The sequence below is a fragment of the Malaclemys terrapin genome, chromosome 7, assembly GCF_027887155.1.
Source record: "Malaclemys terrapin pileata isolate rMalTer1 chromosome 7, rMalTer1.hap1, whole genome shotgun sequence".
Classification (NCBI taxonomy): domain Eukaryota; kingdom Metazoa; phylum Chordata; order Testudines; family Emydidae; genus Malaclemys; species Malaclemys terrapin.
In genome coordinates this window covers 43,683,182-43,706,473 of record NC_071511.1, presented here as the reverse complement: position 1 = coordinate 43,706,473, position 23,292 = coordinate 43,683,182, and the positions used below count along the sequence as shown (strand labels likewise).

General features: G+C 41.2%; 1 protein-coding gene across 6 annotated transcripts in view; it reads right to left on the bottom strand.

Annotated features, from left to right (window-relative positions):
• The window catches only part of SFMBT1 (Scm like with four mbt domains 1), a 172,512-nt gene that overhangs the window by 23,683 nt on the left and 125,537 nt on the right, over positions 1 to 23,292 (bottom strand). For all 6 annotated transcript variants that reach the window (XM_054034860.1, XM_054034859.1, XM_054034862.1 and 3 more), the window contains 9 exons: positions 16,293 to 16,533; positions 13,878 to 13,966; positions 12,466 to 12,712; positions 10,305 to 10,402; positions 8,718 to 8,819; positions 6,198 to 6,348; positions 3,785 to 3,867; positions 2,445 to 2,571; positions 735 to 848 (listed from right to left, as the gene is read on the bottom strand). In XM_054034860.1, the coding sequence (XP_053890835.1) occupies positions 735 to 848; positions 2,445 to 2,571; positions 3,785 to 3,867; positions 6,198 to 6,348; positions 8,718 to 8,819; positions 10,305 to 10,402; positions 12,466 to 12,712; positions 13,878 to 13,966; positions 16,293 to 16,533 (1,252 nt within the window). The remainder of the gene's footprint in view (positions 1 to 734; positions 849 to 2,444; positions 2,572 to 3,784; positions 3,868 to 6,197; positions 6,349 to 8,717; positions 8,820 to 10,304; positions 10,403 to 12,465; positions 12,713 to 13,877; positions 13,967 to 16,292; positions 16,534 to 23,292) is intronic.

Sequence of the window (23,292 nt, the reverse complement as noted above, 5' to 3'; positions counted from 1 at the left end):
AACTGGGCAATCTAATGTCACCAAGAAGTTCTAGACAAGAAGATGTTACCAAGATAATGCTGTGAAGTTATATAAAAATAGCTACATGTTAAGTGCAGTATTCAACTACCAATACAGGTTACAATCCAGGCATTTGCCACAGTGAAAACAATTCTGCTATAACAGAAAGACAGACACCTGGATTTAGTGAAACGTGGACCTACGCTTGTGCTTGGAGGAGCTAGATACCTCGAAGAGCTGTTCAACAGAGTAATGAATTTAAAGCTACATGGACTGACTGATAGATCATGTTTGAGATTGCTGTGTATTCTATACACAAACTGTGTTGCAATCAAGAGTAGTGTGGCTGGGGGTAACCCCTCTGATATGCCCCTTGCATTCCTTTAAATCTCATTCTGAACTGACTAGAAGGGTTGTACGCTGCCTGTACTACTGTATTCCTAGTCATTTTGCATTGCATAATACATATGAAGTATATGAATGTATAAGTTTGTACTGTCTCTCACTTTTCACCCCACTCCCTACAAGTAAAAGATTCTTAAACATATTTCATGTTCATATTTTATGTAGACACTAGTAATTGCATACATTTTAAAAAATGGGATGACACTTTCATTTGTAGTTTCATGAAGTATGATGGGTATAATTCTGCAGTAGATGCACATGTTAGAGCTTCAAAGACCTTCCATCCCCATCTTGACTGCTAGCAATTACAAAGAGAACAGAACTGGTACCTATTGCTCTGCGAGGAGGTCTGAGCTGGTATCCATTGGTCTCACACCAACCCACTGGAAATATATTCATCGAATCCACACTCAGTATGCATTCAGGAACTGGCCTTTTGGAGCCTGTTCAGTTAAAAGAAACAAAATGTAACCGAAACAGCAGTTTTCAAAATTCTGTATTGGGACCTGCTATCTGTATGTCAACATGACTGCAAAATAGTGCCACTGGTTTAGTATTTTCCCCTTCCTTCATTTATCAGCAACTATTTCCTGATTTCATTTGTTCACTTCTAAAAGCTGGAAAAGAAGGAGTTTGTCATCTTTCATTCAGCAGAGTAGCACAAGACATAGTAAATGCACCTTGATGTTCTTTAAATAAAATCAAGGGGGGCATGGATCAGTGTTCACGTGATGCTCCTCATCAGTACCCAGTCCAGGCCAGGGAAACTAAATGATTCAACTAGAAGACCAAATCCAGTGATGAATCCTAGTCACGTGCCACTTGAAGCACGTTGTGCATACGCCAAGAAGAATATAGTACAACCTCGCCGTTATGGATACCATGGGAATGGAGGTTGTCTGTAACTCTGAAGAAGAGGTTATAGATGTCAGCCACATGGGAGGTTGGGACTGCAGCCAAAAAACGGGAGGGTGGGAGGGTTCAGGACTCCGGGCGCGGGTGAGAGTCAGAGCTTCAGACCCTCGGGACACCAGGGCTCGGGGCGGGGGGCTCAGGGCTTCTGCTCCACGGGAGCACTGGGGCTCAGTGCTTTAGACCTGGGGGGAGCACACCAGGGCTCGGGGCTTTAGCGATGGGGGGGGGGGGGAGTGCTGGGGCTGAAACTGGTGCTCCCCTCATAGCTAAAGGCCCAGCACTCCTTACAGGGCTGAAGCCAGGTACAGAGCCACAGGGCTGAAACCCTGAGCCCCAGCACCCCCATGAGACTGAAACCAGGAGCAGAGCCATGGGGCCAGCACTCCCCCAACCCCATCTAAAGCACTGAACCTTGGTGCTGCTGAGGATCAGAAGCCCTGAGACTCCCCACCCAGCCTGGAGCCCTGATTGCCCCGCTCCGCGCCATGGCTGCTGCCCAAATCCTCCGTGGCTAAAGCCCAAGGCAGTACAGTATTGGTTGCATTTTTTTTGGGGGGGGTCTGCGCTGCTGCCTGATTGAGGATTTCCAGTTCCACAAGGTGTCTGGTTGACCGGTAAGTCCGTAACTCTGGTGTTCATATCTTTGAGGTTCTACTGAAAAATAAAAGGAATATAAAGAACCATGCAAAGGCCAGCTCTATCTTGTTAGATTTTCTGTTGCAAATTATCTTCTACAGGTGCCAGGCTGCTCAGCTTGAGTAAAACCTTCACTTAAGTGAAAGTCACCCTGTGCAGAGATATAGCACAAAGCCCATGCTCTACTTAAGTCCCAGAATTTTTTTCTCTCTCAAAATAATGCTGAAAAAAGATTTACATGGTGATTTGTGCCAACTCTCTGCATAGGGTGATTTTAACCCCAAGATAAGATTTAAAATGGCAACATTCACTTAACTAGGAGAAGAGCAAGAGAAAGGGCTAACAATATTGTCCTTCAATTACATTTTTAGCAGAAAGTGTCTGCGGTTAATGATTTATGACAATCTCCCGGTGAGACTGGTGTACTAACATGACTCATGGCAAGGTTAGACTGGGGCAAGTCTCCTGTTCTCTTAAGGTGCACTTACCCTCCAATTGAAGCCAAAGGTAGGACTCTTTCACCTTGGTGACTGTGGCAATGCAAATTTCCCCTGGATCAACAGGGTTCACAGCCTCAAGCTTCATGTTCTCTTTAAATCCATGGTTGGAAGTTAGCTAATAAAAAGATGACAGATCAAGGGAAGTTTGGAGAAAATATGTGAATTTACCAGCCTATCAGATGTAAACAGCCATGTGGAGGACTAAAACATACAAACTTGATTACACGACCATGATGGGGGACTTCGAACACGTGTGGGTAATCAAAGATTCAGAAAGAATTTTCAGTGTAATTAACAGATGTCGGAATATGTAACCATATTTCAGGTTAAAGGGAATTTCAGATAAGCAAGGCAGAATAGTATGTAATGACACACACACATAGGGTTGCATTTGCACTGGAGCATGAGAAAAATTCAGCTGAGAGACTCACTGACAGGATTTAACCAAAACTAGAATCAAGAAACTCCTCGCAGTTATCTACCTGCTAGTAACACACCAGTAGCTAGCAAACTGAAATAATCAGACTGACAGGCAGAAGGCAACCCACCTCTCAACCCACTCCTCTCAGAAAAGCCCAGCGTCTGGATTTTCAGACACTGAGGAGAGAGGGCAAGAGGAGGATAAGCTGCAAAGAAAAGCTTTGCCAGCATCCCCCTTTTCTAAACCAGGAAGTTTGAGTGTTTCCCTGATGACTAAATCTGCCTCAGTGTTTTCCAGAGAGACGGTTGGCAAGGGCTAAGGAAACAGCCCTCTTGTGATGCTTTCACAAAGTGTTCAGCAGTTCACCACTGTGGTACAGAATGACAAAACCCCAACTCAAGTCCTAGCAGTTTACTTTTAAAATTAGCTCAAAATGTTTCAATGGGAAAAAATTATATTGAATTTTCAAGTCAAATCATAATGACAGTGAAGGAAGAAGAGTGGGGGAAAAAACCCTAGATAGGTGGCAAGGGCTAAGCAGGGGAAGGGTACCATTTTAACACAGATGCACACATGAAGGACCAGTGCAGTGGCAGTGATTCCATGAACAGTTAGATCTCACGTGAAATGGCCTTTTACTCTAGATTCACACTGCCACTGACAGCAGCATCTGGTCTGTAATCTGTGAACTCTGAATTGTTTTGTACAAGCACTTCAGTTCACCTTTATTACATTCTCTAGACACTTCTGTTCCATGAACAACTATGAGCTCTGTTTAGGTCACAGGGTCAAAAGCATTATGTGTCCACTGTAACAATCACAGGAAGCAAGGGTGTTGTTTATGTAAGTGGACATCATGTGGAGTAGCCACCAGTACAAGAAAAAGCATTATTCTGCAAAAGCTCACCAAAGGAAAGCAGCTCTGGGGAGCAGCCTCAGCACCGCACTGTTTGAGGTAGTCCGCCCAATCAAAGTCCTGCCCGGGATAACCTGAGCAAAGAGCAAGCAAAGTGGTTGCTTAATTGTATTACACCAAACAGATGACTCCAGTCAACCAAATGCTTGCATTATGCAAGATATGGATGATTTAATTCCCAATTGGGGCATGTGGGTTGCACTGTACAATGAAAGGCCTAATCCAGCACCACTCCACAGAAGCGGTATAAGGAAATCCACAGCTTTGCCAAGTAAGCAACACAGGATCAGGCCCTGGGTGGTTTTGCATGTTTTAAGTTATGCCCTACTGCTTGAGAGTTTGTCTTCACTGCAGCGTTAGCTCAAGGTATAACTCAAGTGCTGCCCCTAACTGGACTCCCGTTCACACACAAAAGTCTCTAGCCAAATTAAATGGTGCTTTAAACTCGAACTAGCTGGCATGTCAGGCAGTGTGGTTTGAAGTTTGAGTGCTGCTAACACCGGAACTAGTAATGCAGTGAGAACTCAGTTACTCTATGCTGCTAATGGAAACACTATGCTGTTCAAGTGTTATTTTCCACTAACTCTGTAGGAGATAACTTGAGATAACAACACTGCAGGGAAGACAAACCTTACAATGTCCTTGCATTAGCTTCTCTGTTAATACAACTGAAGCTGTATTACGATATGTTCAACTGCATCTTAGAAGCTTGCCTAGATCCCTTTTGAAAATGAGATGTAGGCTTCTATATCAGTTTGGTGTTACAACACTGAGTGCAACAACACCTAAATACCTTTACAAATATGGGTCTTAGTTTCTCTTTAGAGACTGTCTACTTGAAGATAGTTTGGACATGCTAGGCATGAGAGGGCATTAACCAGAACACGTCACTGCAGGTTGATCACATTCTAGAGAATGCAGGAGGACTTCTTGAAAGGTGTCACACAAGCTCAGACTGCACAGCTGAAGATTGTCTCACTTTTAAACGAAGGGTTATAATCCAGAAAGGCTTAGATTTAATAGAAGTCGTTATTATTTACATAGTGCCTTAAATTTGCTAGGCACTGATGTACTGTATATTAAATAAATGACAACTAGTGAAACGAGGATGAATCACTATGCAAATCCACTATATAGCCATTAAGCATGGTAGTTAATCTATTTTGTTATTCCATAATTATTATTTTAATAAATCTATATTAATTTGGGATATGGGAACCTTAATGCAGAGCTGTAGGGAGCTCCAAGTCCAAAATCTCCAGTATCCAGGCAAAAGAGTTTCTTTTTGCAGCAGATATTCCCTTCTCCATCTTGTTTAGGCAGAGTACAGAACATAAAGGAAGGGAAGCAGGGACCAAGAAACTGTACTGTTGTGCTATTCTGCCAGCATAGGATACTGCATGTGATTGAAAACAGCAGGGTTTCAACAACAGAAGAACTATAGCACTGCTGTAATACTTCTTCAAAGTGGATAACTAAGGTATTCCATACAGAGTACTACCATGACTCGGGTTTAGGAATTTATAAAAGATAAAAAGCTACACATGAAACAGCATCTATGATACTGTTTCAGGTTAAATTGCAGTAATTCCACCTAACCTCTCCTGGGATTAACCAGGACAGGGGCTATTTATGTTTTTTCTATTGTGTCAGTCAAAGCTATGTCCAGTAGGAATCTCAAAGGCACCACACTTCCTTTAGAGGAGAAACCATTTCTGTGCATGCTGCTTAGAAGAGAAGCCTGAAACCTTTTAATGGGCTCTGAATACAGGCCTGGGGAGCTAGACGGCTGGAACAGCAGTGCTGCTTTGTCCACAGTACCTTAGTACACCTAGGGTAAAGACAGGGAAGAGACAAACTCATTACACTTTCCGCTCCTATTAACCAGTGAAAAGCAAATATGAAGCTCAGACACTATGCTGACGGGGGTAGTATAAAACCCTAAGATCTTTGCCCTCTGCTGTACACATTTCCATCATTGAGCACTTGGGGAGTAAGAAAATAAAGCTGAACAGGCAGGATGAAGAAGAAAATTCCACAGCCATTGTACTGGCTACAGCATTCTGATATCACAGGAAGCGAGGCTATAGCTCACTAACTCCCTGCACCCTGGAATGCATGCTCCCTCCAAGGATAACCAGATGCTTTCATTCCAAGCCCAGCATGGGGTGCCCACAGCCCTCAAACCCAAGTACATCTCCATGAGAAGCCCAGACTCCACCAGCTTAATGCTGCTGATTTCTTGAATTTGGATCTTTCCCTTCCTCCTGCTGGTAGCACACACCTCTTCTGCAAAAATGCTGTCCCAGCTTGTAGATTTTTAACACAGTGCACTGGGGGATAATAATCTCTTCCTTTCAAAGAGCCCTACTGCAGTGAGTCAGACAAAAGTGCAGACATGTACCTGGTGGAGGGCTGAGATGCAAACCATTTTTCAGACTCCACTGCACAGGAAAGATACCAGCACTGTTGACATGACAAATGTATGACCGGCTGGTTGTGCATTCTGGTCGCAAGTCATCAATTTCCACCAAGAAATATTTTTCATTGAACACCTGCAAAGTTATCCAAAAAGAGAGACACAGATGGCCTTTAGGGTAGCAGATACACTTTCTTAATTTTGAAAGGCTAATCTATTGTCAGGTATTTTCCAAATCCCACATCTGCAAATATTAGAAGGGGGAGAGGGGGGAGAGAGACAGGATGATTTACAGAATCACAGACCAGCAGACTGCATGATAATATCTGGAAATGTAATAGAACAATTAATAAAGCAGTCAATTTATAGGCACTTAAAAGACAAATGAGGTGATAAATAGCTAGCAATAAGTAATTGCCTAGAGAGCTGTATGACTCCAAGTAAATAAAAAGGGCTCATCAAAACAATCCATATCAAGGTAACTTAATTTGTTTCTCTTTGATGAGATAACAAGCTTGTAGAAAAAAGGAAATAGAGTGGACATATATCCTGGCTTCATGTTCCTCACATTACACACAAGATATATGGATTATTATTAAAAAAAAAAAACAACAAAAAACCCACATGCTTTTAGGTTGGTTCTTTTTTTGTTTTAAATATCACAATAATGAACTATTTAATGTGTGACAATGTTGAGTAGGATCCTAGAGAGGCTAGTTATTTCATAAGTTCACTATTTTCAATAGTGACTGACGACGAAAGACAGTGCGAGAGAAGATTAAATTTATGTGTGATCCAAAGCTTGGAGAGATGTGTCCAATATGTTTTTGGAAGACAGGCTTATGAGACTAAAATACAAATTTAAGAACTGAGAAGTCCAAGAAATATTTAAAATCAGACACAAAGGTATAACATCTTGTAAGGAGTAAACAAAATACATAAATAAAGAATGAGGACTATGGTTAGGAACCTGAGCCACAGAAAATCATATGTTGAATGATAACCAGGATGGATCAGCTATGCAGTGCTGCCCCCCCCCCCCCCCACACACAAAATCAACAAGTGCCATAATGATTCTACTCCATTCAGAACTGGCTGTACCTCAGAGTATTAGTATTGCATATTTAAAGAGACTGATAAGTTAGAGTTCAGAGGAGAGAGAAGTAAAATGTCTGTAATGTAAGACATGATGTAGGAGCAAAGATTCAAAGAACATTAATTCTATAGTAAAAAGCAAAGGGAGCACAACATTTGTTTGAAAATACATAAAGGAAGACTAAATACGTTGTATAATCTCTTTGGAACCTGCATAGTATGTGGATGTACAGTCTTCTGGAACCTCTTAGGTGTTTACTAAAACATAAAGATGTTGGTAAGTGCTGTCAAACTCAGGAGGCTAAAGCTGGGCTCTCAAATCCATACTTGGCATCTTTTGAAAATCATAAGTATGCACAAATTCCACTGAAGTTAATAGCAGCTATAAGGATTCAGCATTGTGTGAAAATCAGGCCATTCTAAGTTGCATGGATGCGATGAAGTGGGGAATTTTTATATGAATGCTTTGTGCCTCAGTTTCCCCTATGTGCTGCATGTTTAATGAGGTGGTAGGAAAGGGTGTTTATTGTTGCAGAGAACCAAGTGTGACCCTGCCTAGCAGCTGGGACCCAGACAGCCAGGACACTTTGTAACTTAGCAACTGATGGCCTACCCCATCTTGGAAGCCAGACGGCTTTGACCAATGGGAGAACCAAGGGCTAAAGAGAGACATCAGGAGATCTGTTTGCCCAGGAAAGATGACAAAGGATGGAGAAGGGGCCTTGGAGGTGTTACAGAGTGGGCCGCTGGAAGGAGTGGTTGCTTCTGGACTACGAAGAGCAGCCTGAGCCCAACTGGATGCTGGACAGTCCCAGATGGACTTTGCTAAGATTTTCTATGCTTGAGGCCCCTGAGAACTTTCTGTGCTGTGTTCAGACATACAATAAACCTTTCTGTTTTTATGCATAGTTCGTGGACTCTCTGGGGAGAACGTGTCTCACGGATAGAGACAGGTATGCTGAAGGTGTAGAGGTGCGGTTCCAGGAGGTGGTGGAGCCTAGGGCTTAAGTTCCAAGAGAGTGTGACTCCCGAGAAGGGCTGTCACACCGAAGGGGGTTCCTCCCAGGGACTGTACGGAGCCAAGATAGCACTGCCCCTGTGATTCCGTGACACATGACCAAGTATGGATTTAGGAGTCAAAGTTTAGGCACCCAGCTTTGATCATTTTGGCTGTTTATTTTTTCAAGCTATGATTCTCACTGCACCAATTTTTAACTAAAAAGCGTTCACCACTGGGATAAAGTCACCTGGCAGCTACCTGACCCACAAGTGATCTATGAAAATTCTTCAGCTTAAACTCTAATGTAAGATTTAAGAAAGCATGCAGAGAATTCTCAATCAACAAGTACAGAACAAAAACTGTAACTGAGCTTCAGCCATAGCTGGAGAATTCAGAATGACTCCCGGTACCTTAACAACTGTAGCAGGAGAGAGGACAAAAGGTGCTACTGGATCCACAGCCTCTAACTTCATGCTTGCAGTGAATGAATGCACTCCAATCACTGGCTTGTCCTGAAAACCACAAGATTAGAGCACAGATTAACCATGTTTCTTAATGGAAAAGAACTGATAGTTTTCACCTTTAAGCACGTAGAAGTTAATTAAGACTTTTTTAGCTCATCCTGTCTTGTTCTCCTAAATCATAAGTTTGGCACAGGTGACCAAGTACCAGCAAGAATTGTATAATGAAAATAAAGGGCAACTGTCCTTCCACTGAAGCTGTGAGTTTTTCCACAATATCAGGGGACCAGGGTTGGGCCCAGTCACAGGGTGGCCAGGCCCTGTAAATGAAGTAGGTCCAATGCTCCTGAGCCAGAACAGGTACTTCCATTTGGCCAATTAAGAGGGTGGGGCAGCAATTGGGGCTATATAGGATCAAAGCGAAACAGAGGGGAAAGACCCTGTGAGTTATTCAAGAAAGGCAGGTGAGAGTTGCAGGAGACCAGGAGACTGAGGAAGGCCCTGGAAGGATGCTGTAGCTGGTTCCTGGGAGAAGGCTGTAGGCAGGAGAGCAGCATGAGGGGTTTTGCTGGCTGCTATCTCCAAGCCAGACTTCTGGGGAAATGCAGGCTGGAGAGGGATGAAGGCGAGAGAGAGCAGTAGAGGGAGTTGTATGCTGATTCTTTAGCTGGACAGGAGAGCAGCAGAGGAACTTAACCTGCTGCTATCTCCAAGGCTAGAAAGCAGGAAGTAAGGGAAAGTGTTATGACCAGGGGGAATGAGGGATTATCACCCAGCATAGCAACTGTGGGAGGATTTCTCCTGGGAAGATCAGGGTTGCACTTTAGTTGGAAGGGCTCGTCAGAGAGGCATAAGAAGACTGACGAGGAGCTTTGGGGGGGGGTGTGTGGAAAATGCTGGCATATGGTATGTGGTGTGTTGTCATGGGATTTTAAGGACTCTATAAACCAGCGTGATAAAGGGACTATGTAGGGACTTTTTTATGGACTGATATGCACTATAGTTTTGATAATAAACTGGCCCCAAGGAAGGTTATTTTTGAAGCAAGAGAGACTGAAGTGGAATCCTTGGGTTGCCTGAGAGGGGAAACTGAGGCAGGCGCACTTGTGCCACAGTCTGCCACAGAAAGATGCTCCATGTGGGACAACCCTACGACAGGCCCAAAGAGATTTCCCCCAGGAGCTTTGCAAACTGTGGCTTGATCTTGCAGCAGAATGTGGCCACAGGCCAAACAAGTCAGTTAAAATATTTTTCTAATCCTCAGTACTAAACAAAGCGAGACAAAAAGTGGTTGATCCCTAATTTTCAGCCACCTGAATGGGGAACATCAGAACCTGCATCAAATGGCAACACTGCTCAATAAACATCTGACCCTGACATGATACATCATTTTAGTCAGCAGTAGCAAGCCTCATTCAATTTGCTCTAATGGCTTACTCTCCTACATTAATTCTGACAGCTATGACAAAAGCCAGCAGTTTTCACTACACTATCTGGAGCCTTGCTTGATCAAATTCTGTGCACTGGATACTTTACCTTAAAGAGATCAGTGGGTACTGAGGACCCTTCTTCTTCCTCTTTCACCTTTGTCAAGATGTCCTGCCATTCTGCCTCACTCTTCAGGGACCGGATAGCTTCAGCAAAAAAAGGTAGCATAGTGAATGAGCAGAGTCCTTGTATCTCCCACAGAAAATGAAGAGGGTGAAGCTAAATTATTTTTATTTTTGACCCATGCTAAGCAGAGCATCCATTAAAAAACCATGTTACTTTACCTCAGAGCTCCAGCTAAGAACTCTCAGCTTTTCTAAATGCTTTAGGATACCTTGTGTATGAAGAGGGACTACATAAATCAAGTTCCACTGTGTGAGCTATATACTTCTACATCTTTAATTTGATGGAGAGCTTGGGGTCATACTGATCACACCCATAGTGTAATAAAAGAATGTACAATACTGAATTTACTAATGAGATGAGATTTATTGCTGGTCATTTCCTCTATTTTTATGGCTGCAGGTTAAACAGACAGCAAGCAATGAAGTATCGCAGAGTGCAGCACAGTTAGGTGGGGCTATTTCCTTAGTATGCCCCATCACAGGTTGCTACCACCTCCAATGGGGAAGGATAATTTGGGTTCCTGCTAAGATTTATTAAGGGATTCCTGGAACTGGATACCAAAGGCTTTTCTCACAGAATATCAAGGACGCAGCCCAAAACTAGATTAAGAAGATAGTCCATATGCCCAGTGTTTAAAAACTGCACTATTTAAATCCTTAAAGAGAGAGAGACTGATGACATAGAATTTTGTTTATTTTCCATCAATACAGTGATGCCGGTGAAACAAACAGAATATTAATTTTTCAGTGTGATTCCAAATCCTCCTGTTTGGGACTTGAGACAATTATCAACAAGGGAAATGCTCTCATTGCCGTCAGCAGGAAGATGGATTGGGCTTCTACTCTAACTGCTTAAAAAGATTGACTTCTAAAAAACTAAATTCACATGCACTGCTTAAAAGTTAGAATTTAATGTAAATGCCCATCACTGAGACCACGGGCACCTTGTGTTTCTGAAGTAAATTCTCTTCTGCTTTTGCAGGTAAGAGATAGGTAAGATATTAAGAGAAAAGCCCAACACTTTTCAGTTTATATCAGAAGTGTCACTGGTGCTGGTGACCAAAACCAAGAATTACTGTGATTCAGGGGATAATTTCCAAGGCAGAGGAAGGATATACGTTCAAAAAATCAGTGTGATTAATCACTCCCAACAAATGTTAAGCCAGCTACACCACATAGCAAAATGTAATTAGCAGGAACAGTACCCCTTTGGGGAAGTTGCGGCCACATACCCAAAACCAACAGAGGAGTAAAATACTTGGCAAAACAGCATCTTTGGAAGCTTGCTTCTGTTTAGCTAATCACTGCTTAAGCTGTGACCCCCGATTATAGTGGACAATCAGTTCTCATAATCAGTTTAATTAGCTCCTCTTTTAAAATATATATTATGACAGATCATCTTGTGTGGTTTTGTTAATGGAGGAGGTGCTTATGCTGAAGTGGGAGTGGCACCATCTCCACTTCCCTGAACTTCAGAGCGAGTCATTTACATTGACAGGCATTTGCACTACATGCATTGTCCACCCCCCCACCCCCCCCACAATTCCTTAGGGTGTACTAACTTTCCAGGACAACCTACTATGCACTGTTGTACTCCTACTTCAGGCAGAAGTCTAGGTATCATAGTGGGCTGGGAAGTCTCTACTGACCTGGGTCTAATAGAGGTGTGCTGTTAAGGAGCAAGAAATGGGGACCTTTGTGCAGAGCTCTGGGATGGAGTCTCCCGAGAGATGAAATATAGCATTGCATTAGTTACACTTTATTACAAGGATTGTTTTCCTCCTACCAGAACCCAAGGCCATTAAAATAAATGTCAAAAGACAATCCTTCCCCCACATTCAAGTAGGTTAAAGATGGTGACAGGCAAAAGCAGCTATGAACATTACAACAAGCGGGTGTAACCTCTGTCATACTATTTAATGAAACACTCTTTCATTAAAGAGTGGGATGTTTGTTAGTCTCGTGGTGTGTGCACACATGGATCTGGAATCCAGATTTAAAGTACAAAAGAGGGGACTGCAGTCTCAAACTCATGATCACCAGCTCTATCGACAACAGATTTAAAATGACAGGTTACTTGGTACCTGCTGGAGGTTGGAGGTCATATCCCTGTTGAGCTGCCCAGCCCATTTGATGAAGAAATGGATCCAAGTAGAACATCCACTGATCAGACTGGTCAGAATCTACCAACCCTTCGTAGCGCAACTTGAGCCTCCCGCCAACGTTTTCCACCACCTTGACAATCCAGGCTGCCAAGGAGTCTTGGGAGTTTTGACATTCTAGTCTGGAGCCTGGTGCAATGAGATCCAAGGGATTCTTCCCTCTGTGAAGCTGGAGGCCAAAATGGACAGAACAAAAAAAAGGAACATAAGGAAAGTGACCCATAAAACTAGTTCAGAAGAGACTGAGTTATGTAGATTCTGCACTGTCACTGATGCTGTGTCTTAGACACACCTTCGGGCTGTGGACCACTTGTCCAACTGAAGCATGAATATAGGAGTCAAATAGCATAGCACCCCTAACCAAAGAGATTACAGAACTCACTAGCCATGGTTGCTTGCATCAGAGCTCCTGCGGTATCTGCAGTCATGGTCATAAAATTATGGGGTTTTTGCAAAGGCATGGGATCAGTGTGCTGTTCATCTGTTGTTTCAAAGGCATTTGCCAGTTGTACATTCAGGGCTTGAAGTGGAGTAATACAGCCCACCCTTTAAAAATTCAGACATCTTTTTAATATGTAAGAGGACAGGACAGAAAAGAAGCAAAGATGCTCATGTTAAAAGGTGGAATATAAACAATGTTTAAATGGTAAGCATATCACTCATCTTCCGAAGTGTAATCACACTGCTCTGTATGGGGAACAGATTAAGATTAGAGATTAAATGAGGTGGCCAGGTTTTTGTTCTTGATTCTATTTTATTCAAACCAAGAATCTAGCTACAGAGAAATGGGTGATAGTTAGGTTCTGAATTTGTCCCATTTCAAGCAGAGGTACATGAGTTAAGGAGGGAGACAAAGGAATGCAAAAAAATTCTGTTCAATAATAAAGAGAAGATTAACAGGGGACATGACTAAGGAAGGAGGCATTTTGAAGGTCAGACAAGGAAGAGATTCAACACAGCTATCTGGAAGGAGGAACAGGCCAAGAGAAAGGGCTGGGCACTAAGGGAATTTGTGAGGAGCTCCTTTACGCTGACAGGTGTTAATGGGTGGAAGAGATAATCTGAACGTGGAGTTACAAACACTGTTCAGGAAAGCATTTGACAACACACACATACTACACAGATACCAGAAGGTGGACCGAACATATTTTTTTGAATTTCAACAGCTTACAGCAATAGCACTTAAAATTAAGAAAGATCTAGAAATGATTCACTTACAAAAGGCTTTACTTTATATACTGTGGTTAAAGATGCTAAGAGTGTCGTAGCCCTAAAAAAGAAGCCTCACTGTTGTTTCAAATGAGTTAATTCAGTCTATTTGAATAAACACTCACACCCTCTAGCAGGTTAGCAGGAGCACTGCATGCTCCTGTCAGTGTCTGTCGAAGGAATTCTTCCTGGTCAGATATCTTATCCTTGATACCTAAACAAAAAACAAGGGTGAGAAATTACTTCTGTGGCCAGCAAAATGCTACTTCAAGCAACAAATCATTTGAGTGCCCTAGAGACATTTCATTCAGGAGGGTACATTTCTCATCCATACATCAATAAGAAGGCCCATATGCTCCTACATCAGAATGTGACTTTACCTTAGATTACACTGGTCTACAATTTTTGAGAAGTCGTCTGCTTCAGAGATAAAATGTGCTATTTATTATGTATTTTGATGTGCTGAATTCAAATATGACAAAACAACTGATTGGCTACTGTTTCTAAGATATTTAAGTTTTTACATTTTATGTCTATGTATATTGTGTAGATAGTAGAGTTTTAATAATAAATTGTAAACCTAGGTCTTTTCATGTGTTTATGGTTGCTTTACATGATAATATTTCACCTGTCCTGTTTATGTAACACTTAATAAATTTTATTTATATAACCCTTTTGCTGATTTTTAATGAAACAAAAGGCAAAAAACTATTATGTACGTAGTTTAGTCCTATTCAGTGTCTACTCGGCGCTTCTTGGCTTGTTTCTTGTATTCATTAAACGGAGCATCTCTTGTCCAGCAATAGTCTGCAAGCATTGATGGGCTCCATTTGCCCTGATAGCGTTTCTCCATTGTTGCAATGTCCTGGTGAAATCGCTCGCCGTGCTCGTCGCTCACTGCTCCGCAGTTCGGTGGAAAAAAATCTAGACGAGAGTGCAAAAAATGTATCTTTAATGACATGTTGCAACCAAGGCTTTTGTATGCCTTGAGGAGGTTTTCCACCAACAACCTGTAGTTGTCTGCCTTGTTGTTTCCGAGAAAATTTATTGCCACTAACTGGAAGGCTTTCCATGCCGTCTTTTCCTTGCCACACAGTGCATGGTCAAATGCATCATCTCGAAGAAGTTCACGAATCTGAGGACTAACAAAGACACCTTCCTTTATCTTAGCTTCACTTAACCTTGGAAATTTTCCACGGAGGTACTTGAAAGCTGCTTGTGTTTTGTCAATGGCCTTGACAAAGTTCTTCATCAGACCCAGCTTGATGTGTAAGAGTGGTAACAAAATCTTCCTTGATTCAACAAGTGATGGACGCTGAACACTTTTCCTCCCAGGCTCCAATGACTGTCGGAGTGGCCAATCTTTCTTGATGTAGTGGGAATCTCAGTGACCCAGAATTAGTGAAGTTTGACTATATTTATTTCAGAAGCATTTTGGCTGTAGAGCAGTGTTACTTAATGATAAGCAAGATTTCACATTAGTGTTGTTTCAACAGATAGGGTCAACTCAGAACTTTCCTTCATTTCAATACAAGAGTACAACCCCTTCAGATAACAGACAAGAGTTGGTGAAAGTGGACGGGTCTGAAGTTTTAAATAAAATCTATCATGAAGTGAACTTTCTTAAATAACTGATCTCTGTTTCACCTGCCTTGAAGTGTGAGCTTCAACCACTTTGATAAATAGGTTTCACAGGACCCAGTATGGGAAGCTGCTCTTGGGGCATCAGGTCTCAGCAGTTACCCAGAAATGATGCGAGGGAGCAAACAAGCCCCTCTTGGGGATGGCCTATCAGACATTCCATTCCACAGGCAGGCACCCGGTGAAAACCAAGAGCATGACCCCAACAGCATCTTCATATCAAAGATCATTCTCAGGCTGGTTTCTTTCCAGACTCTGGTAATGGACATCACTGGGAGAACCATATGGATATGCGGCAATGAGGAGGAAAGAGTGTTAAGAAGGAGGACGAGGTTCTATGTAAAAAAGACCTATAATGGAGTGGTTGTACAGAGTTTGTTACAAGGAGGGACAGCAAGGTAGGTAAATGTAAAACACTGATTGTGCAGCTCAAAATTAACCTGGTATTTGTTTTCTCTTATTTTTTGTACATCACGGCCACTGATATAAACAGCTTTGAGAATGAAGCTTATGACAAGCACAAGGCACAGTCATTTACAGAGTAGGTTCTATGTAAAAACAAGTGGTTTTATGAAAAGAAAAAAAAGTCTCAGTGGCAAATGCCTAAAAATAGCAAAACCAAAGAATTTGGGTGGCAATGGCTAGTGAGTACCAAAAATCTATGTTTTAAAGGCAAGTCTAATTTGGGTCCAAGCTACTGGTGCATCTCAGAAAATAAAAGAATTAATTACAACTGCAAGTCCATAGAAGTTTTTGAGATGAAGCCGGCAGTCAAATTAGCTCAACAGTTTGAGATGTTTTATAGCAAGTGCAAATTGCTTCTCATAGCTGTCACAAAGGGCAAAGCATACATGAAAAAGTAAATTCCACACTCCCTCATTTCCATGGGGAGTTGTTACCTTCAGGCACTTTGAGAATCTTTTTGTTCTGCTCACACCAACCAACTGGGTGTAAGTCAGCTGTCATGATGTCGCACCAAAAGTCTGCCTTGCGGTCTTCCCCATAGCCATCGTAGCGTAATAGGAGCAACTGCCCACAGGTAGTGATGATGGTGGCTACCCAGTAGGTGTTGTGGTCAGACTTGATCGCAACCTCTAGCTTCATACCAGGGGCAAAGCCATTCTGCAAACTAGTATCCACCTGAAAAAGGTAAAAACAACCACAACTCAGTGGCTTATACAAACTCTATGGTAAGGGAGGTAAAGCACACTATTTTCTATTTGGCCAGCAGCCCTACCAAAGCTCAGACAACTGTCACCTCCCAAAATGCCAGTCTGCCTCCTCAGGGACATATAAGATCATCTGAATAGTTAAACATGATCTCATTTTAAATGGTGTGAAGGTATCTTTTTATCATTAATTAAAATAAAACCTGCTCATTGCAGTACATCATCCTTTACCCAAGAGCTCAGTAAGTCACAACTGGGCATTCAGGCCAGTCGATGCTAAAAGTAAAATATTTCAACACACTTTGATCCCTGGTGTAAAAGAATAACATTTTCATTATTCCTCATTATTTTGAAATATCCCACTTGGCACCTCTAACAAGGTCTGACTCAGCTGCACAGCAAATTCCAGGCTTTAATGACTTTTCTGAGGCTGCTCCCTCTGAGTGCTGGTTAGCATACTGTCCTGTTCTTTCACTAAACAGATGGCTTCTCCTCTGTCAACAAATTTTACTCTTAATGTTTTGCTTGCCTTCAACTGCACTTTGCTCTCTGTTTGTTTCTGTCCTTCACCCCAGTCACTGCACCCCCTTATTACTTCTAATATCTTAGAGGTTTGGAATGGTTTTACCATTGCATTCCAGTAATGTCCACATAAAGCCTAAGACTGATGTACACAATTTGTAGAACATTAAGAGCATTGAGGAGCCTCATTTTATTCACCCTGTTAGCACCATCATTAACTTCTTTCCAAGATAAAAAGAAGTCTGGCTGCACAGTCTTCCATACAGAAGCTTCTATCCTTTTCTCAAAATGAGAATGCAGTACAGGATGCTTCCCTTCCAGTGGTTGAAGTAGTTCTGACAAGGCAGGAAGACCTTAACTACTTTACCACTAGTACAGTATACATCTGAGCTACCTTTTATTCTACATCTCTGTTCCCAATTTTAATTCAAAATCTAGCATTCAAGCTCTTTTCCACAGCCGAATCGGAGTTAATTGGTGCATATACATGGCTGGTCTCAAGGCCCCATTTCTCTTGGATAACTGCTAGAAATACTTTGCCACGAGTCAGACACAAGTTGATTGATTTTTTTTTTTTTTTTTTTTGCATGTGTGTGTTATTGACTACCAACCTTCTTGTTACTGGCTGGCCTGTAATTACTTGGATTATTAGATTTTAATCAACCATCCATTTAAGCAGAAGTTTATTATACATAGAAATGTCAAGAACACCAAAAGAAAACCAAGGCATAAGTTTATAGATGCCTATTATTAAGTGCTCGGCTTAAGCTCTTGCTCTTCACCTTTGGAGTTCTTGGTCTGTCTATCTGACATTCAGAATCCTTACGAAAAAAAAATCACCTAAAACCTGGGCTATTTAAAATAAAAATTTAAAGAGAACAATATTTTACACTCTAAATCTTGAGAAGAAAGCCACAAGCTCACTTCTCTACTGCAGCTGGCAACATCTTCTGTACAAAATCTGAAGGAGGCAAAGCAACTCTGTATTTCCATGACAGTGTATTACAGAGATAATCACATGGCATTAGAAATGAACACTCTGATAGAAGTAGCCACCAGTGGAAGTACTGTAGTGCCATATTAGTCCCATGTAACTGCAATAAAGGTTTGCCCATTCACCAGAGGATCCCTTGGAGCGAGAGAGGTGAGTGCCCTCTTCTGGTAGAGAAACAAGTCTGCAACAAAATTAAATTTTGTAGACAAAATGTATGGTATGGCCACTGACGAGATTCTGACGGGTGAGACACCCTGGGTAACAACTCCGAAAATCTGTTAAACTTTCAAGCACAGAATTTAGAGAAGAGAATGTTATGTCCTGCAAGTATAAAACTGAGTTGCCTGACTGAGGATACATCTCATTATTGTTTGTATTGCAATAGCACATAATGGCCCCAGTAGGACAGTACCCCATTGTACTAGTTGCTTTACAAATACAGAAAGACTTTCTCTGTCCTAAGAAGATAACACTGATTAACAACAAGATGTAATACGTATAACAGGAGGAGGGAAGAGGTGTTGTACAGACAGAATAAGGGAACACAATCATGTGGGTACATAAGGCAATGATGTGCTCAATTTCATGGCCATACACAAGTTACACATGCAAAAAACATGGGAGCAATAGAGCTTCTCAAAGAAAAAGGTTGCTAGAGCTGGGAGGGAGGGGTTAGTTGGTTTTTCTTTTTTTACATGGACAAAACCACAATTTTTCTCCAAATCTCATTCTCTGGAGCTGATAAACTCTTAACTTAAAAGCTTTCCAACAAATTTCAGTCAGAAGCAGACACCTAGCAGGGAAATTTCAGCCAGAACAGTTAAAGTTTAGCAAAGTTATAAGCACTAAAAACAGTCTTATAATAGAAAGTGTCTGGCAACAGGCAATGCTTCCAAGTCTTCCTATAAAAATCCAACCATCTCCAATTGTCAATCAGCCTAGCATCACTATCTGACTATCATCCCAACTATAGCGGAATGAGAAAGAGTGGAAGGGAATGCATAGGCAGAGAGATTAACAGATTTATTAGTTCAAGGAAAATAAGTATAAGAATGCACAGAGAAGCTAGACACCTGGTCACAGAGTACACAAGTTAAAATAACCTTGTTCACAGTCCTCACCCTCCCAGTCAATTGCTATTAATTGCATGTGAAGAGGAAGCAAAATGCTTCCAGGTTCCTGAGTCAACTCAGTATGTGGACTAGAATCATTTGCATGGGGCCCATGGACTTATTTCAGGTGTCACAGACTAGATCAAAGGTTCTCCATCTGTACATATGCTAGTGATAATGGTATATTTGCATGAAGAGCTTAGTTACATGGTGCTGATTCCCTTGTTTCTAGCTGCAAAATCATTCATGGATTCATATATTAATGCTAGAAGGGACCATTATGACCATCTAAGTTTGACCTCCTGCATAATACTGGCCTTGGAATTTCATCAAGTGGTCTGATGATTATTACCCTCACTAAAGAAACTTCACCTTATTTCTAGGCTGAATTTGTCTAGCTTTATCTCCAGCCATTACATCTTGTTATCCCTTTGTCTTGTAGACTAAAGAGTCCTCTACGATTAGAAGTTACTGCCTATGTAAGTACTTATGGGCTGAAGAAGTCACCTCAGAACCTTCCTTGTTAGCTAAATAAATGTAACTTCTCAACCACACAGTAGAACAGGTTTTCTAGACCTCAAATCATTCTCATAGCTCTCTTCTGAACTCTAATTTGTCAACATCCTTTTTAAAGCGTCTATACTAGAACTGGACATAATATTCCAGGGATGTTCTCACTAATGACATATACAGTGGAATAATACCTCGCTACTTCTCATTGACAGGCTCCCGCTTATACATCCAAGCATTTGCTATCTTGGTCCTTTGAGTCACTGCTTACCAAAATACAGTCCCCCATCTAGTAAGGGTGACATATATTTAGGGCCCTTCGTTTTCATTTATTTTATTTTATTTTCCTGGCAATTTATCACTGTTTATTTCCACAACAACTAAAACAGGTGAAAATCAGTGTAAAAACCTATTAATAATTTTTCTGGGTAAATAACAGGGTTGATTTTGGTGGACAGAAAGGGAAAAAAAGTGTTCAGTAGATTAATGCTTTGAATTACGTTCATCAATGCGGTTTGCTTCAGAACTAAAACAGAACTCAAAACACAATGCCAAGTCTGTTGCAGACTTAGAACTATTAGCCTATAAATATTTGCATTTAATAATTGGGCCACACCATTTACAGCGCATACACTCAACTTCATCCTTTTCTCCTGTTTTTTTTTTTTTTTTTTTTTAAACTTTGAATAGTTTTGTGACGGGTTGGATCACAGAAACCCCCCTGGGAGCTGCCACCCGATGTGCCAAGACTACTTCTGCCCCCTGCTTTCCCTGCCAGCTCGGGGCCCCAGCACCTTGTCTTGCTGAGCCAGACACTCCCGTCTGCTCCAACACAGACCCAGGGTCTGAATTACTTGCCCCAAAGCTGCAGGTTTACCTGAAAGCAGCTAACAGAAGTGTTCCCGTCTTTAACACTCAAATGCCCAACTCCCAGTGGGGTCTAAACCCAAATAAATCTGTTTTACCCTGTATAAAGCTTATACAGGGTAAACTCATAAATTGTTCGCCCTCTAGAATACTGATAGAGTGATATGCACAGTTGTTTCCTCCCCCCAGGTATTAATACATACTCTGAGTTAATTAATAAGTAAAAAGTGATTTTATTAAATACAGAAAGTAAGATTTAAGTGGTTCCAAGTAGTAACAGACAGAACAAAATAAGTCACCAAGCAAAATAAAATAAAATGCACAAATCTATGTCTAATCAAACTGAATATAGATAAGATCCTCACCAGTTCCAGAATGCTCCTTTTTACAGACTAATCTCCTTTTAGCCTGGGTCTAGCAATTATTCACACCCTCTGTAGTTACTGTCCTTTGTTCCAGCATCTTTCAAGTATCCGGGGGGGGGGGAGGGAGAGAGAGAGAGTGAGAGTGTGTGTGTGTGTAGGCTCCCTTTTTAGCCAGCTGAAGACAAAATGGAGGGGTCTCCCAGGGGTTTAAATAGACTCTCTCTTGTGGGTGGAGACCCCCTCCTCCCTCCTATGCAAAGCCCAGCTCCAAGATCGAGTTCTGGAGTCACCTGGGTAAGTCACATGTCCATGCACAACTCTCAGTCTTTACAGGCAGAAGCCATTGTCCACATGGTATCTTGCAAGTCTCCAGGAAGATTTCTTATGTGGATTGGAGCATTCCAAGATGCATTGTTTCCCAAGTGCTTCCTGATCGGGTACTTAACCTTGCAAATTTCTTCCTAAAGAAGCTGACCAAATGCCTCACAAAGCTTACTTAGAAATCAAGCAAGTATACAGCCAATATTCTTAACCTCAAGTACAAAATTATATATATATGTACAAATAGGATGAATAGATATAGTAGACTATAACCTTTACAGAGAGATGTTACATGGCACAGGCAGCACAAAACATATTCCAGTTATGTCATATTCCCACAAAGCCTTATGGGAGGTACCGTCACAACTTTTGTGTTTCTTCCCATTTTAGTGTGTCAAATCTTTAAACAGTTATCTGCTAACAGCTTGAAATGTGCATGTGGTGGGAGTGAGATTCATCAGTATGTTCAGATGCGCACGCACTTCAGAACATGTGTGCGTGTTTGTTTATTGTGTCTCTCTTCTAGACTAATACATAGCCTTACTTCAACAGCAGCTTTGCATATACACGCAGATTAATGTATTATCGTAATACATATACCTTGTGCAATATATTGTACTTTCCTAATAAAACAAGATTTTTAAAAAATATTTGAATGATACATAAATAGGATGAAAACTCAGAAAAAAATAAACACTTTTTGTAAAACCAGAGAATTTTTTGGTAAAAATTGGTTTAAACTGAAAACGAAGGGGCTTGCATATACTTTTGGTTCTTAGACGACCTTGCATTCAGCTATATTAAAATGCATGTTGGTTCAAGTAAGCCTAGCTTTTCATGTGATCCAGATCACTCAGTAGAAGACCTTTTTTTTTTTGTTAAGCATTATGTTTTCTTCCTATGATTGGTAAAGGTATTGAATTGCATTTGGCCAAAATCAGATCACTGTGGGACCCATTATAAATACCCACACTGGATGATTCCCCATTCGCAATTGCTTTGAGATCCATCACTAAGCCAGTTTTTAATATGTGCTGCATTAATTTTGTATATAGCGTATATATTTATCATCAGACTATTATGCATATAAAATCATACTAAAAGCTAGAAAATATATTACTTTCCATTAAAGTAATTGCTGTTGTTACCAAGTGATATTATGAGATCAGAGGGGAGATGTCCCACAAGACTCTGAATTTGTGGAGGGTAGAAGAAAGGGAGAGTATGCATGAGGTACTATTAAACTTTTTCCTAGGGTGTAGCACATCTTAAGAATCACTTAGTAGCTCACCAACTCATGCCATTCTAGCCATGGTGATTTTGTAATGTGTGCCATACAACTATATTCTCTTAAACTGAATAGCATGAACACAGCTAAAAGGCAGGACAACAAAAAACCCTGGAAAGAATGCCATGCAGGAAGACAAATGGACTGAAGGAAACTTCACAAAAGAAGCAATTATTGATAATTAAAATGGCAAAGGAGACAAAAAATGGATTAACGAGGGCTGCCGCAAAGTCCTGATAGCATGAGACAACAAGGGTGGGCCTCTGAGTTACCTTTTTTAAAAAAAACGTACTATAGAGTATTCCTAATATTAACCACCACACTTGAGTGGGGCTTCCCACTACAAGAGTAGGGGTGAAATGAACTCCTTTCCCACCTTGGGAAAATGTTTTATGGAACTGTAGTTGAAATCCGTAGTTTACAAAATATTCTTTAAATACAGACTTGTTACATTATATAGGGACTTAGTTGTGTCTCGTTCTTTTATTATTTAATTTTAGTAACTAAGATGTCTCCAAAGAAATGTGTCACCACTACAAATGGGGTCAAACATAGTGAAGTACGTTATTTCTAATGTACCGATGCGGGAGTACGACAGATGACACTGGTCTGTTAAGACAGCTTTGAGCCTTGTGAAGCACACAACAGTGGGGCCTTCCTGATCTGTAAAGTACTAGAAATGCAAAGAATCGCCATGTTCACTTGTGAAAAACCTTGAAAACCCAAACTGATATAAACCAGTGCTTAAAAA